Source organism: Hyperolius riggenbachi, chromosome 3, assembly GCF_040937935.1.
Source record: "Hyperolius riggenbachi isolate aHypRig1 chromosome 3, aHypRig1.pri, whole genome shotgun sequence".
In the NCBI taxonomy this organism is placed as follows: domain Eukaryota; kingdom Metazoa; phylum Chordata; class Amphibia; order Anura; family Hyperoliidae; genus Hyperolius; species Hyperolius riggenbachi.
Window position 1 is genome coordinate 43,629,057 of NC_090648.1, and position 17,484 is coordinate 43,646,540.

Below are 17,484 nucleotides of genomic sequence, written 5' to 3' on the forward strand. Positions count from 1 at the left end.
AGTCAGGTAAACAGGAGAATGATAATTTATCAACAAGAAAAGTAATAGTGATTTTAACTTTTGGATTGCCCAATTAGTATCCTTATTACTTGTTTACCAGATACAAATAAAGAATTGTTTTTTTATTTTATTACCGACAGTTACACTTTAATCAGTACACTATCAGTACACTATCCGGCCACTGCACTACGAGCATAATAAAGAACAAACATGAAGATGGGTATGAAAAGATTACCTGGGACTTTGTTTTCATCTGGGAGCTTCTATACCACACCAAGATGCCTCTCCGGTGACGGTCAGCTTGTTTACACTAACATGGTGCGATGGGAATACCAATTCTTCCTGTCCTGTCACTAGATGAACTGGGGGAACTTTACAATACATGGCAGCTATGCCATTCTCTAAGGACTGTACTGGATACTGGCACTTTTGTGTGTATAAATAACCACAGGATATGCACATATTATCAAATGGGTAGTTTGACCTGTGGCTGGAATAATATACATTCCTATGTACGCTATGTGGCTACATCTATGATCTGGAAAGCTATATAACTCACAATAGACCTCAGTCACTCACTTATCGCTGAATTATCACACATACCTTCTGTTTTACGAAGGCAAACTACACTGAGCGTTGGCTTTTTAGTAGGAGGGCTTTTCGGTCTCTTTTAGTCCCCTATACTTTCCTAGTGGTTTGGGTCACTCCGAGCTGCTTGGTTACTCTGTTGTACTGCTACAAGTATTACCACTCAGACCAGCCTTTCTCAACCCTTTGACCCTATAGGAACCCCTGCAAGTAATTTTTGGATCTCGAGGAACCCCTGAGTTTACTTTGCAGGTGGCAGGGTCTTTAAAAGCTGGTGTGGCCGTTTCTTCCCTATAACAATGCCCTTCATTATAGTGTCTCTTTATTCATGTACTTTTTATTAAAGAGAACCAGAGGTGGGATTTAATAATAAAAACCTTATAGGAAGGAAATTAAAGGGGTGGATGGTACACACCAAGAAAGCTAATTTACTTGAAAACTGTATACATTTTATTTATCAAAAAAGAAACATTAAAAAAGGCTTTGTCCTATATCCCACTCCCTATAACCTCCACCCCCTGGACTCCCCACATTCAAACCCACAAGCACTCACTGCATTCATCTCCTCAGACACACAAAAGGCCAGTAATCCAGGTGCACCTTGATCTGATAGGGAAAGGTATTTAATATCTGATCACATATATGTTCACTGAAAGTCACTTCTGGGGACCCAGAGGTCACAGTATTCCGTCACAGTTGGAGGCAAATGAAGTATCCACTTCCTAGTTATTCCTCACAAAAGTGTGGTGGTAGCAGTCCCTTACAGGATACAAGCAGCAGGAAACAAGGCACTTGTGAGCCACGGCAGACTATTGCAGCAAACCATAGCATAAGCCCATCATGTCCACAGCAGCTAATCAGATTGGCAAAGCATGAAGCAAAGATGCAGCGTATATAAAGTCCACAGCTGAGTACCCTTTGTACAGGCATAGATGCCTTCAGCTGTCAGTCTTGCAGTAAAAAGCAGCTATGCAGTGGCTCACCATACCAGATGTCGGATCGTATGTCCTTAGATCTCACAGGATGACTGGGCGGTCATACATGGGATTTAATGTTAGTAGGGCACAGAGGCTGGTTGTTAATAATATCACCAGCCTCTGTTGCCGTATAGTGTGTCCCCCAGGCCCCCCCTGCGCTCTGCTGTCTCCCGTAATAAAAACCGTCGTGCTGTTGGATAGTATGCACAACCAGCTTCTGTGCCCTACTAACATTATTATATCCCACCTCAGGCTCTCTTTAATGTTTTCATTATTATTCTGACCACCAATTTAGTGTTTTTTTTTACAGTACCCCCTACTCTACTCCCTACCCAGCGCTCTCTATCATATTTTCCCCCAACACCCACCATGGGTACAAATGCCAAGGAACCCTTGCAAAGTACCCAAGGAACCCTGGCTGAGAAATCCTGCCTTAGAAACAGGCTGTCTGCATGTTGGGTTGATGTGGCTCTGTACAATGTATAAGCTGAAGGTATGCTATTGCTATACACCAGCAGTTCTGGAGGTGCGCCTGGATTCAGGGGCATAAAGATAAATTGAATATTCGGTAGTGATGCATTGTGGGAGACCACAGTCGCTCACTAAAAGCTGAATTATTGCAAATACCTTCTGTTTTAAAAAAGGCAAACTACAAAGCAACCCGCTTTTTAGTAAACAAACACAGAATATTTATATCGTGCTTTTCTCCTGTTGCACTCAAAGCACCAGAGCTGCAGCCACTAGGGCATGCTCTATAGGCAGTAGCAGTGTTTAGGGAGACTTGCCCAAGGTCTCCTACTGAACAGGTGCTGGCTTACTGAACAGGCAGTGTCACGGAACAGCCGTGAGAAACGTGGGCGAATTGGAAGGATCCGCGCAGTCCAATTTCTGATCGCTTTCTGGCTAAATTTGTGCAGCCATTACAGGAATCAGAACTGGGTTTTCTTTTTTTTCTCTTTCCCTCCTTTCACCAAAAGGCACTAGCCTGACGCAGAGTGTCCCCGGCTTCAAGCTGTGCTGATGGCCCATCCATCAGATAGAGTTGATAAGCACGATGACAGAAACAATCTAGTTGGGGAAAAAATCAGACATTCTGGCTCTCCTCCCAGCAGGGGAGCTGACACGTAGCTTGCTGCCACAAGCTTCAAAAGAAACGTCACCTAGGAATGACCTGCTATAAATCCCAGAGGTATCTCATATGCCATAAACTGCTATATGTGTCATATTTTCTGTGTTGCCAGGCTGGCAGACCCTCCAAACTAACAGAGCATGCTTGGCCCTATCTGGCGCTGGTTCTGTAGAAGTTTCAGAACATTCGGAGGTAAAGACTGCCAGTTAGGCAGTTCGAAAGTGCCCTGATGATACCACAGGGGTCCCACCCCTCATGTTTGGTATCAGGCTGCTGGGTAAATCGAGACAGACCTGAAAATGTTAGTAAATCTGCCCTGACCTGTACGGTTCTGTGAGATAGAACCCATATATGGTTAGATATGATTTCTGGTCCCCAGGACAAGGGGAGGACTCATCTCATATTCTAAGGGGGTGTGTGGCTCCCGCCCTCACTCCCTCCTACTGGATCAGGGGCATAAGAATGGCAGAGGAGACAAACTCCGTGTCCTCCACCCTGAAACATCATCCTGATTTTATCTGTGCCAGCTTAAGGATATGCTGGCATCCACCTGGTCTGAACTCTGAACTTTGATTGAAACCAAGAACTTTACAAGTTTTCCCACAATAGGACATCTTTCCACAAATCCTAAGTATTTTCTTCCTTTTATTTCATACAGGCTATTAATGTTTCAATAATTGTTGATTTTAATAATTTTCTGTATATATTAATTATTTATATTGCTTTCAATAAACCGACGCTATCGTCAGTTGTTGTTCCAGCTACCCTAATATTCAGCATACCCAGGAACTGAACTCAGATCTCTGAAGAGACGCTACTATTGTTGATATCTAGACAGAATAGAGTGTGTTTAACCGTTTTATTCGCAGGACTAGTCAGTCAGCGGGTTCCTCTGTCCCATGGTAACAGAGGTGGTGGCAGTTATACCCTGAACTAGTGTGTAAAGTTGTATTTCCGTAACACACAGGCTCCCTTCTGGTCGGGCTGCTGCCCAAATTTCTGTCTGTTTCTGCGCAAAGATCGCGACCAAAGCTTGCATGGTCTGTGTGCTGAAATCGATTGGAAGGCAATTTGCGGTCTGACCACTAGGGCTCCTGTGACAGGCAGAGCCAAGATTTGAACCCAGGTCTCCCGTGTCAGAGGCAGAGCCCTTAACTAGTAGGAGGGCTTTTCAGGACTATTTTAGTCACCTATACCTTCCTAGTAAATTTTGGTCACCCTGAGCTGCTTGGATACTCTGCTGAACAGGTCCCTGAGGAAGGAATATTGTGAGGACATCAAGCATGGTTTTATGAATATGGATGATCAGGATGCAAATAAGCATGAGTTTAGAGAATGAATTATGAACTATTTAGATGCAAATATATGATAAAATTGTAATTAGTTGCCCTGATTTGCACCCTACTCATTTTCTTTCATATTAACATTTGAAAATAGGAAATATATCAATTTGATGAGAATCAAGTTTAGAGTCAAACATTTTTTTAGTAGAAAAATTCATATATTTACATAGATCTGTACATCAGTCATAAAAAAAATGGACAAATGATTTAAAAAAAAGAGGGACAGGGTCTCCAAAGAGGGACTGTCCCTTCAAAAGAGGAACAGTTGGGAGCTATGATGCAATATTTACTCACACAGCTTTCTTGTCCTGCTGGAGAAGCTTGGGTGAAAATTCGCTGAGCACATCCAGGAAGAGCAGATTCTGGGGAGACCAAGCAGCGCCCTCTGCAGCCCGCAGGCAGAACTTTACACCGTCTCTGGAAGGAGAACAGAAAATGACATTTCGTGGTCAACCAGACGCTGACAACTCTGATTTCCCACAAATCGTACGCAGCTTGGAAATGGACCAATGAGATGCAGCAGCTGCCACATTTGATTGCTTCTTTGTCAAGTTGCTTAAAATGTCCATAAAATAGAAATCAGCTTGGATTTACTGGCTTTTATTGACCATTCCTACAAGTTATGTCATTGCCCTTCGTAAAGAAAAATATCTAAAAACTATTGGGGGTTGATTTACAAGCTGTATCTCATGTTTCATCTTATGTTTATAAAGCCCTTTAAAGCAAACTTGAATTGGAATAATACTTAGATAAACTCCTGGTGGACCAAACCATTCCATTTGGTCTGAGCGCACATTCCGAACCACGCATGCGCAATGAAAGGAAGTGCTTGTCCTCAAGTGATTCCTATTCCTGGGCATGTGCAGTTCAGAACATGCACATCCCTAGTGTGTATGAATTTGTGCACAGCCACGACCATTACCTGCTGAGATGATTGTTTAAATATTAAAAATGACCAGAGCAGGGAGCAGGAAAGACCCCGAAGGCAATGAGCAGCGTTTCTGCCTAAAGAGGCGCTCAGAACTCGACTATTTTTTTTGCAGCTGGCACTGAATATTGGCCTGAGGAAGGGCGGGTCTATTCCCTCAAAATGCGTCACAGTAGTGAATCAAAAGTAGTTTCTTTTCATATACCTTTTACATTGTCATCGGAAAGGTAAGTGGGTGGATACCTTTTATATGACCACTCCTAATTTAAATATTAAAAGTAAACCTGAACTGAGTAAAATAATTTAAATAAACATGTGATGTGCAAAGGAATGTTACATACTTATGCTAGGTACATACCATACAATTTTCTGGCAGGTTTACCTGCCAGATCGATTATTTCCAACATGTCCGATCTGAATAACAATTTTTCAATCTTTTTTTCAATCGTTTTTCAGATCGATTTTTGTTCAGTTCTATGAAAAATCGATCGAAAAAAAATTGGAAAATCAATCGAAATTCAGATTGGACATGTTGGAAATAATCGATCTGGCAGGTAAATCTGCCAGAAAATTGTATGGTGTGTACCTAGCATTATGAGGTTTTTTTTGGTTGATTTTTGATTCATTTTTCTGCTCGATTTCCCGCTCGATTGTCTTATCTTTTCCTTTCAATTTCCATTCACTTCTAGGAGAAATTGAGCAGTAAAACGATTGAAAGTAATATCGGACATGATGGTAATTATCGCAAAAACGTATTGTGTGTACCTAGCATTACATTGCTGTCACTTCCTTTCAGAAGCTCACCGTTTTCTTTTAACAATGATCCCTTCCAGTTCTGATAAGATCTTAGTCACACTCGTCTCTCAGGAAGCTGAATTGTCCGGCAAAAAAATGAGTTTCACTTACTTGGGGCATCTACCAGCCCCATGCAGCCATCCTGTGCCCTCGTAGTCACTCACTGCTGCTCAGGTCCCCCTCCGCCAGCTAGTTTTGTTTTTGCCGACCCCTGGGTCGGCGGGCCGCATTGTGTACATTTTTACGCATTCCCACGGACAGTATAAAGTACAACTGATGTGCTATGTAATGTCCACGTTTCCCTATGGCTCAATGCATATTACTGGTTGCTAACCCAGAAGCTGTTATGAGGTCATCGCCATTTTTAAAATGGAGGATAGAGAATTTCATTGATCACAGAAGACAAGAAGGAGGCAGAAGAGGAGAAACAGATCAAAGAGTAGACTACACAGGAGGTAAGTATGACCTGTGTATGTTTATTTTGACTTATTTTTTTAGTTCAGTTTTGCTTTAATATTTCTGTACAAGATGCTCAACTTTAGGTAATACTGGTCATATCCTCTTGTGGAGCCTTCTCTAGTCCTGGTGCCTAATTATTTACATAACCTGTTTTAGACCAGGGCCCACTATAGATTGATAATTGCAATTGCAGCGTTTTTGCTAGCATTCCATTGATGGTGTTGTCAAGTGCCATATGTAACTGCACTTGTGGGCAATTCTGTAACCATTCATTATGGAATGTACTGGATGTTCCTTTTTTTGTATTTTTTTTAACTGTTATTTGTAGCCTGCTCTGCAATTATACCGGTTAATGTTTGGCTTCCGGAATAAACTGTAATTAAAGTGAACCTGAACTCTTGCACAGGACACAAGTAAAACATAGCAGAAATGCCTCTTATATGTATTTAACTACCTGAAGACCGCTCCACGCCAATGGGCGTCAAGTCCTGGGGCTGCAGTTTGCAGGAGATCGCGCGCAGGCTGATCATTTCCCTCTAATCTTTTTAAGGTCCTCATTTAGGCTGGTTTCACACCAGGACGTTGCGTTAGAGGAGACGTTAAGGTCGCATAACGTGCCCCTAACGCAACGCCTGGTGGTGTTGGAGCAGGACGCTACCAAAAGCCGCGTTACAAGCAGCTCTTGGTGCGCCTGCTCTGTAGGAGGCACTGCGGAGACCACGTGAGCAGAGCTCTCCGCATCACGTGGTCCTGCCAGCCAATCAGCGGCCGCTCCAAGAAGAAAACACTGCAAGTGCAGTGAATATTAAGTAGCCATGTGCCTGGCTACGTAGCGGCCTCTCCCCGCCTCCTCTCCGTCCCCAAAATAAAAAAACCCACCCGTACTAAGCATGTGCAAACAGTCTAACGAGGCTTAGCCGCGTGTAAAGTACTGCATGCAGTACGTTATCTGGACGTGAAGCGTTACAATGTAACGCAACGTGGGCACTGTGAACAGCCCATTGATTTTTCATTGCTGTGCGTTGGGGTGCGTTACAAGCTGCTCTAACGTGCGCCTGCAACGTCCCACTGTGAAAGCAGCCTTAACGTTTGATCGTTTCCTGATAGTAATAGGAAACGATCAAACGTTAAATGAGGACCTTAAAAAGATTAGAGGGAAATGATCAGGTATGCAGGACGTCCAAGCCCTCAGAGAAGCCACGCTGCTGTAGTATACTGATGTGCCTGAATAAAAGCAGACTTTCGGTCTGTGAACTGGTGGCCACATTGAAAGGAATACCAGATGCACTACTGTAACTTCTTATTTGATTTGAGGAGAACTGACTGTTCCTGCTCTTTAGCAGTTAGCTGCATACTGGATGATTCTTTAGGAGGGGCGGTGAGCGCCGTATCAACTTGGAATATAAGTATTTATATAAAAAAAAAAATAAACAACTGGGGGGCGATCAGACCCCACCAACAGAGAGCTCTGTTGGTGGGGAATCACTAGTGTGCTGTGTTGTGCGGCCCTGCAGCTTGGCCTTAAAGCTGCAGTGGCCCTTTTAGTAAAAAATAGCCTGGTCATTAGGGGGGTTTAGCACTGTGGTCCAGAAGTGGTTAAAGAGTTTAGCCTGTGTAATTCCCCCTCATTTGTGTCTAATCACTAGTTGTAATTTGATCTCTCAGCTGTGTCACATGACTGCCTATGGCAGATAAGCCCATTTAAAAGCACAGGCAGTAAACAATATGTCTGCTTCCATGAATCAGGAAGTAGACACACTGCAGATTTATTGCAGGATCAACTGTAACAAAGAAATGTTTTTTGCTTATACGTTATTATGCTGTTGTGTATGTTTAGAGCAGAAAGGAGTACTGCGTTCAGGTCCGCTTTAAAGTAAATCTGTAAAAACAAAAACAAGTAACACAACAGGGCAAGAGCTGCACATGAGCGTGAGCTGTATGTCCCACACAGATGATGCTGTGACAGATGGGTGAACCAGTCTGGGGGCTGCACCATGAAGGGTAGTGCAGTCTGTGCTGTGCTATAATACTCTTGGATGGGCCACTCTAGAGAAGGAAGCAGACCAGTGATGTGTGCTGCTCTCACTTGTGAATGAGTAGCACGTCCTGCCGATTCCTCAGCTGATCTGGGCCCAGCAGGAGAGAGAATCGTCTGGCAAGGTCCCGGATTTCCAGGAAAGTCTGGGCATAGCGTCTGTCCGGGGATCCGTTCTCTGCACAGAATCCTGTGAATGACTGCGGAAGAATATACAATTAGTATGCGGGGGGAGAGAAGCATAACAGGATTCTGGACGGTTCTATTTTGCTTTTGTTTGAAAAAAAGTTATATGTTTACTCAAATACAGTTTTCACACACACTATAGGTACACATGTATGTCTACGTTACCCTCTATCGAGGGAAGGAGTCATGCACCCTGGAGGTGAGCAATTAAAAGCAACTAAAGTGAGAAGAATATGGAGGCTGCCATATTTATTTCCTTTTAAACAATACCAGTTGCCTGGCAGCCCTGCTGGTCTATTTGGCTGCAGTAGTGTCTGAATCCCACCAGAAACAAGCATGCAGCACACTTGTCAGATCTGACAATATTGTCAGAAACACCTGACCTGCTGCATGCTTGTTCAGGGGCTATGACTAAAAGTATTAGAGACAGAGGATCAGCAGGACAGCCAGGAAACTAGTATTGCTTAAAAGGAAATAAATATGGCAGCCTTCATATCCCTTTCATTACAGTTGTCCTGTCCCCCTTGCGATAACTCTGACTTGCATGCAAAATTCATGCAAACTGTATACAGCTTGGAATTGAGCCTAACAAAATCCACAGGAAGCGCATTTGGTTGGTTCCAATTCCAACCTGCATATGTTTTGAATGAAATTTGCATGCAAGCAGTAATTATCTGCATCTCACTGGCCAGCTCATATTGCCAGTTACAGCTGTTTAGCACTGTCTGCACTTTGTGGAAGGTCTGCGATCCGCTGTGCTGGCTCTATCATGGAAATCCCTGGGGTATGTTTCCTCTAGTCTGATCGCAGGTGTCAGGGCCCATTTCCGCTATCGTGAATTCGCATAGCAATACAAGTGAATGGGACTGTTTCCACTTGTCAGGATTCCTTTGCGTTTTTCTGTGCAGAAAAAATTCGCACGGCAGAGCCATCAGAATTCGCATGCCGCTATGCGAATCGCATACAATGTATTTAATAGGAAATTCGCATGCGGTTTGGGTATGCGAATTTTCATGCAAATTCGCATAGAAACAATGGAAAAATCACACCGGCACTGCCATGGTTAAATTCGCATACATTGTCATCCATGCGAATCCGCATACAAATTCGCATAGAGCCGCATGCAAAATTCGCATCCACATGCAAATTTTTACCGCGACGATTTCCACCGCACAAGTGGAAATGCAGCCTCAGTCCTGCCGCAATATTTGAGTGTTTCCATTGAAAGTATAGGATTGCAGAAAATTCCTGATGAAAAACAGTGCACTGAGAATTCCCTGCGATTTACACATTAACAAAATTGCAAAAATTAATTCTTTCCTAGTCAATTCAGTGAAAAAAAAAATCGCTTAAGGCCTCTTGCACACTACATGCGATTCAGTTTTATCTGATCCGATTTTGTATTCCGATTAAAAAACGTACTGCATGCTGCTAAGATTTTTAATCGGAATCCAAAATCAGACGTATGATAAAAATTCGGAATCGCATGTAGTGTGCAAGAGGCCTAACACAACCACAAAAAGAAAATGAAGAGAACTGCATGCTGGAAAGTTAGAATGATAAAATTGCGCGGCGTTTCCGTGTGGCATTGGAGAACAGCCCTAAGATAAAAGCCATACAGATAATTTCTCTGTTTGTGTCCCCTCCCCCCCTTTCCTTCTCTGAAGACTTTACCAACACAGCTCCTCCCCCTTACATGGCACCGGAGCAGCGGGCAGGCTCAATGCACCCGCGAGCTGTCACATTTCAGGAGTCTGATCATTACGCCATGCTGGGCTGGCCGTCTATACGCATTAACCGGAGATCATCATTGTCTGAGCTGCTTATCATAGATGGTATTAATGAGCAGATGGCCTGACGCAGGTTACAGATGTTGTCCTGGTTTCCACATAAAACTTGTGATATGCAACTAACCTCTTCCGATTTCTACTGTTATCTAGCCTGCTGCACTGACAGCAACAAAACACAATCCACACAATTACATTTCACACTTAAAGTGGATCCGAGATGAACTTTTATTCATTGCATAATTGTGTTCCTTTCATATAGTTTATAGGGCATTCCTCAAGCCAAATACTTTTTTTGTTTTGTTTTAATACTCTTATTCCCTATAAACTAAATAAGCCTCGCCCACAGCTCATTTTGTGCCTTGGCACTGTAGCAAGGGCTTATGGGAGCTCAGTCTGGGCAGGAGGAGGAGGAGATTACTAACCAGAGATTTCAGAGGCAGAGGGGAGGAGGGAGGAGGAGAGGGGACTGGATTTACACACAGGCAAGCTGATAGCATCTCCAGCCCTCAGCCTGTGACAATGTGACAAACAGAACATGGCTGCCCTCATTGTATCATTGGAATAAATAATCATAAACTTTTGAAGCTGTTTGCAGCTAGATTTGCTGTGTAAACTATCTAAACTTTAGATAAGATATATAGACAGGTGACTTGTATGGTTAGTTTTTCATCTCGGATCTGCTTTAATAAGTGTGACTACAACGGAACACTGGCATTTTTATGTCATATTAACTGCAATGAAGAACAGGACAGAGAACGGATCCAATTTTATAAATAGGAGCCGCCGTTCCAACTTGTGAGATTACAAAGCATTTGTTGTGCTAAGCGGAATGCAATCTTCTGAGGTATGTGATTTTTCTCGGAAACCGGATGCATTTCCCATATAGCCTTTGGAGGTAACGCATCTGCACCCGGAGCTCCAACCGATCCACAGACAGATCATCGGAGCGCTTCCTATACGGTCTGCTCCCGCTGGAGTCCAGCTCAAGTGGGACGCTAGCCTGACACACTACCTAGCCAATGTGAGCGAGGAAGACGCACAGTAACAGCTTCAGTCTTGTCTGGAAGCCGCTAGTGCAGTGCAGGGTGGGTCTCCCCAGTAATCCTTTTGGAGCTGAATAGCACTGCAAAAAGTGCTGAATAAATTTCCTACTTTTTATACTCGTTCTGTGAACCTCCTTCTTTAAAGAGGATTTGTGATTAAAAAATAATCCATCTGTAAGGGGCTTGCCTCGTGAGTGGGAAGTCTTTGGATCCTAATGAGGCTCCCCCATCCTCCTCCATCCCTCCGTTACTCTGCCCGGGCCTCACGAGGCTCCCCCATCCTCCTCCATCCCTCCGTTACTCTGCCCGGGCCCCACGAGGCTCCCCCATCCTCCTCCATCCCTCCGTTACTCTGCCCGGGCCCCATGAGGCTCCCCCATCCTCCTCCATCCCTCCGTTACTCTGCCCGGGCCCCACGAGGCTCCCCCATCCTCCTCCATCCCTCCGTTACTCTGCCTGGGCCCCACGAGGCTCCCCCATCCTCCTCCATCCCTCCGTTACTCTGCCCGGGCCCCACGAGGCTCCCCCATCCTCCTCCATCCCTCCGTTACTCTGCCCGGGCCCCACGAGGCTCCCCCATCCTCCTCCATCCCTCCGTTACTCTGCCCGGGCCCCACAAGGCTCCCCCATCCTCCTCCATCCCTCCGTTACTCTGCCTGGCCCTACGAAGTTTGGCGAGGTAAATATTTATAAGAATTTTGTGCATACAAATTGGCCATTGACACCTATTTCATCTTGTCCCAAATAATGTTATCTTTTTGCACAATTCACCTCAACATACAAACTGCTCCTCTCAGTAACCAGTTCACAGGCCGCATTAAAATCTTTTTCTGCGCAGGAAACAACATTTATTAAATATTTACCTTCCGCGATCCTGCGCAGGCGCAGTAGCCGCTCTTCCTTCGGGTTAGGGTGGAAATAGCCAAACCGATTGATCCGCTCCACTGTGCATACGTGAGTCCTTTGCGCCAGCCAAGTAGTAGAGTGGATCCGGAGAGGTAAACTAATCAAGCCTTGCTAGGCTTGTCGGGGGGAGGATTTGGGGGAGCCAGCGCTGGACGGACTGCCTGCAGCTACAGGGGAGGGAGAAGCCTCATTGGGACCCCGAGGCTTCCCCCTCCCGAGGTAAGCACCCCCCAGGGGACTTTTTTTTTTTTTAATACAGAGTCTTTGAGGTAGGGCCTTTAAAGTACATTATATATAGACTCACTATAGTCGTTTGTGTTTTTGGGTGCTCCAGCTGGCAAACAGTCTTACTACAAAACTCCTGAGGATCGCTTGAAGTGTGCTGCCGATATGTAAAAAAGCTTTTTAAATATGCAACAAATAATTCAAATGAACACAGATTAAAATTTAAACGGACCTCAGCTCAAACCCTTGCTAAGGAACTCACTCCACAAGGGCTCTTGTAGAGTAAAAACTGTTTTGGAGCTGCGACCGCCACATCCATTCCAAAGGCCGAGAGGGGAGGATACATTCTCATATGAGTGGTTGCCTCCTGGAGCAACCCATGTTTGTAAGCATTGTATTTAATTGTTACAACTTTGCCAAATCCCCGGCTACACTTCCCCAGATCAGGCTCCCGGTGTCCGTGTGCGTTTCTGTTGGTTACCTGGGTCAGTGTCAGCAGGATGGTCATGGTGCTCTCCTCTTTACTCACTGAGCGCGATCTGTGGAGGGTTTCCTTAATGATGTCTCCATAAAAAATGAAATACTGGAAGAGTGAAAGGACAACACGCTAGAAAACAGTGGGCCAGATTTATCAAAGCAATTTCAACAGTTCTTTTTCCCTTATACTTGATCAGTGCTGTAATCTGCATGTGTTCTGAGAGTGAATTCTCTACTTACAAAATAAGAAGACTTTTACATTAGTTTTGCATGGATTTCTAGAAATGTCATACTGGTAAAACGGTGAGAAAAACCAGTGCTAATCTGTGAATGAAATAGGAAGTGTTTTATACCATGTCTAAAACTCATGCAAAGCTGCCGACACTGGGAGATGAGCTGTCAGCTTGTGCTGTATGTGGTGTTTTATTCCCCACATAACGGATTTAATCTTCTCTTTTGCAGACAGCAGCTATACTGTGAGATCTTTATTAAGCAGAAATATCTGGACTGATTGATATCATTAAGTCCACCCTACCCTAAGAAGTGCTTTGACTGATGCTGTTTTCCCATCAATTTTTTTTACTGTGTTAGGCCTCGTTCACCTTGCGTTCGGCTCACGGTGGCAGTTTTTTCCCCGTGTTTTTTTTAAGCGTTTTCCTGCGATTTTCTGAGCTCGTTTTTGTTGGCGTTTTTGTAAGCGCTTTTGCAGAGTGCTTCCGTCTTTTGATCTGGAAAAAAATCCAGAACAAATAAAATGTATTTTTTTTTTAAATGCTCACGCAAATCGCTTGGCAAAGCGATTTTGTGAACATTTTGCGATTTTCCTATACCTTCCACCGAGGCAAAACACCTTAAAATTGGCCCAAGCACCGCTTTCCCCCCCCCCCCCCAAAAAAAAAAAAAAAAATCGCAAACGAACCGCTCTGATATGAACGCTCTCATAGAGAATCTTTGCACAAGCGCTTTCAGGGCGATTTTGAAAATCGCTCACGCTTAAAATTTTACAAAAACGCCTATAATGTGAACAAGGCCTCAAAGAGAGTCTGAAGCGTTTTTAAATACTTGTTTTATGCAGCAGGCCGCTTCAGCATTATAATCCAAACTGATTTGTCGCATTCCCGTGGCAGAACAAGGTATTTATCCCCCAAAATCCCGGGGTAAAATTCTTCTAGCCTTCCTGGTAGAGGCAGAGCTTTGAGCTGTAGCTCTGCCTTTGTTTCAGTCAATCTTCGTCGAACTCCGCCTCTCCCCGCCTCCCTCAGTCTTCTTTCACTGAGAAGGGCGGGGAGAGGTGGAGATCGGCGGAGATTGACTGGAGGCAGAGCTACAGCGCAAAGCTCTGCCTCTACCTGGCAAAAAAAATCCACGACCTGGAAAATCGTGGAATTTTGCCCCGGGATTTCATGGGGATAAAGACTTTGTTCTGCAGCGGGGATGCGGTGAATTCAGACAGTACATCTTACCTCACTCAGACTGCATCAATTCAGAAAATCTTACCGTTTTAGAACAGTATTATAAATTGCACCTTCTTAAAACATCTGCGACAGTTCTGCATGATTTCTAAAATTTTCCTCTCAGACACCATTGATAAATTTGACCCATTGTCTGAATCCATAAGGAATCATAATCTATAAAAAACTGTCAAGTACTGTATGTCTAAAATGGAGTGGAGATCAAGAAAGCAGTGCTCCTGTGTTAACTGATTTTTACCCAGTTGTAAGATACTTGCATGTGACTTTAAATCCCCAAAGCAAACAGGATGATAAGTGAATGTAAAGAGAGTAAAGATGCAAAGATGTGGACAGAAGGCTATCACGTGGGCCAAATGTTCTTCTCAGTGCAGCACAGCCTACTTTCCTCTCCTCTTTGGATTCAGTGGGTGTGTCATTCCAATGTGTCATGTGACACCCAAACCAAGAACAACAGATGCCAGATTACATTTCCCAGAATCCCTTGTAGATGAAACTAGGTGTCCACACAAGGAGGCGGGACTTACAGTTCACAGAAAGCAGGTGATGTTTCAGTTTAAGATACTTTAATACTTATAAGTTGCACTAATAGCTCCAATCCCTTCCCTTGCACTTATAACCCCCCCTTCATGTGTCCCTCTCGCCCACCCGTAATGTGTCCGAACCTTCCTTTCCCCCCCCACCCACCGCTATAAAATCCCTGTATATCTTGCACTTTATAAATAAGTTTTCATAATAATCAATGTCTTTCCTTTGAAAATTCACCTGGATCCTGTTTGATCTTTCAGCAGAGTATAAACACTGCAGAAAGACAATAGATGCTCTGATAAATGATGGTATAAAAAGCTCCTGCCAGACAGGCACTGAGCAAGTCCTGAGACTCTATATGGACCAACGCTGGAAGGAGTGAGAAGCCTGTAACTCCTGACCTTAACGTAGTACTTGAAGACCTCGCTGGCGTAGCGCAGCTCCAGAATGTTGTACAGGATCAGCTTGCAGTATCCCGCCAACAGGTTACGCCTGTTATGCACCATGGCAATCTGCTTTATTTCATCCCCTGCAAAAGGCAGAAAAAGAGTACCGTAGGTTAAAGTGGGATAAATCTCTGACATAACATTCAATAAAAATGTGCTTTTCTACTTACATTTTATTGCATAGCTGCTGTATTTATATATTAAAATCTATCCTGTGATTACTTCTCAACTGCACACATACTAGAAGCAGTGAGAGCTTAGTTTCGGCAGTTTGGTAATGTTTACTAAATGTCTCTGACAGAAGAATGTAAACAAAAGATAATGTTATCACCACTTCGGATGCATCCAAAAGCTGCCCATGGAAGCAAGGAGCTTTCCACTGAAGAGCAAAGTGCTGTGTTTAACTGATTGAATGCTGTTCTGCTACAATTTTTTTGTGTGGTAGTAGATTTTGTGCTGTAAATAATCTTTTAGAGCTAAAGAAGAAATGCGGAGTTTCATACCACTTATAAGTTTAAAAACCTTGGCCCATATGCAGTTAACTTTTTCTCTTGAGTTTTCTCCAACATTATAATTTCCAACATGTCAATAAAATGCCTCTTAAACCACCAGCAAGCAAGAAAATATGCTAAATAATTTTGACTGTAGTTTTTCACCTAACTTTTTGGTACTTTTTCAATGGCAAAGTGCTGAAAAGTTATTTCAAATTGAAGATTACAAATTATCTACTAGGAGAAAACTCAGTTGCATATGGGCCTTTGTGATTCTCTTAAAGAAAACCTGTAACTACAAAAAGTTCCCTTGCGGGGTACTCACCTCGGTAGGGTGAAGCCTCTGGATCCCATCAAGGCTCCCCCGTCCTCCTGTGTCCCACGGCGGTCTCGCTGTGCCCCTCCGAACAGCGGGGATGTATATATTTACCTCCCCGGCTCCAGCACAGTATCCGATCCACGCTCAGAGATAGGCAGAAATAGCCGATCGCTGTCGGGCCACACTACTGCGCAGGCGCAAGTCTCCTGAGTCTGTGTAGTAGAGCGGACCTGACAGAGATCAGCTATTTCCGCCTATCTCCGTACGGTTTGCCGCAACAGCGCCACCGCTGGAGCCAGGGAAGGCAAATAAATCAGGGCTTGTCGAGGAAGGATTGCGGGACACTTCGGGGGAGCCAGCGCTGGACTGCCTGCAGCTACAGGGGAGGGGGAAGCCTCATTGGGACCCTGAGGCTTCCCCCTCCCGAGGTGAGTACCCCCCAGGGGAAATTTTTTTTGGCTACAGAGTTTCTTTAAGTGTTACTAGGTGTTAGTGATGCACAATGACAAATCACTCAACAATATCCCGGGGCTGCATAAGAGACTACACTCCCTGCTTACATGAAGGCGAATATTATGAAATACACTTTGTTAAACAAGGAGCCAGGTCACCAATCCTGTGGTAATACACAAAGCGTTACCTTCTATTTCCTCAGCACTAGTGAACACGTGATCCACAAGGAAGCCAGCAAGTTCAGCCTGGAGGGCCAGGTCAGGGGTGTAGACAAGAGGCTGAAAATGGGACAGCTCGCCGCGGCTTAGCCGATCGTTGAAAACCACCAGCAGATCGCTGAGAAGTATAAATGCCTGAAAGAAGACGTACGCTTGCTACAAAAGGCAGAAGAAAGGAAGGCTGGAAGAATAATGAAGTACACAGAAGAGAATGACAGAAGAAACACGGTATAGAGAAGATGATTATAGAAAAAAGTACACAGAAGAAGATGACAACACCAGAAGAGAGAAGTATACAGAAGATGACAAAGTTAGTAATAAGAAATGTACAGGAGATGGTGACGCCAAAAGAGAGATGTATACAGAAGATGACATTAGAAATTAGAAAAAAAAAAAAAAAAAAATAGAAGATGATGTCAAATGAATGCAAGATGTGTATCCTGCATATAATTAGGCTTTGCACACCTATGTTGATAGTCATTCAGATGCAGCCCGTTTTGGGAGGCGCTGACCCCTCTCCCTGCTGTTAAAAAAAAATGTAAGTTTACCTTACGGCTATCTGCTCCCTTATTTTATGTGTGCATTCCATTTTTTTAGAGGTTAGGGCTCTAGTGCATAGTTGTAGCATCTTTTTTTAATACAAGGTGTGTATGTTGCCTCTGTGTGCTCTGCACGCCTC

General features: G+C 44.0%; 1 protein-coding gene across 3 annotated transcripts in view; it reads right to left on the reverse strand.

Moving 5' to 3' along the window:
* Nucleotides 1-17,484, reverse strand: part of STAG3 (STAG3 cohesin complex component) — a 135,672-nt gene that overhangs the window by 43,807 nt on the left and 74,381 nt on the right. For all 3 annotated transcript variants that reach the window (XM_068274049.1, XM_068274051.1, XM_068274050.1), the window contains exons 24-28: nucleotides 16,775-16,940; nucleotides 15,280-15,407; nucleotides 12,886-12,987; nucleotides 8,306-8,454; nucleotides 4,332-4,454 (exon numbers count right to left, since the gene is read on the reverse strand). In XM_068274049.1, the coding sequence (XP_068130150.1) occupies nucleotides 4,332-4,454; nucleotides 8,306-8,454; nucleotides 12,886-12,987; nucleotides 15,280-15,407; nucleotides 16,775-16,940 (668 nt within the window). The remainder of the gene's footprint in view (nucleotides 1-4,331; nucleotides 4,455-8,305; nucleotides 8,455-12,885; nucleotides 12,988-15,279; nucleotides 15,408-16,774; nucleotides 16,941-17,484) is intronic.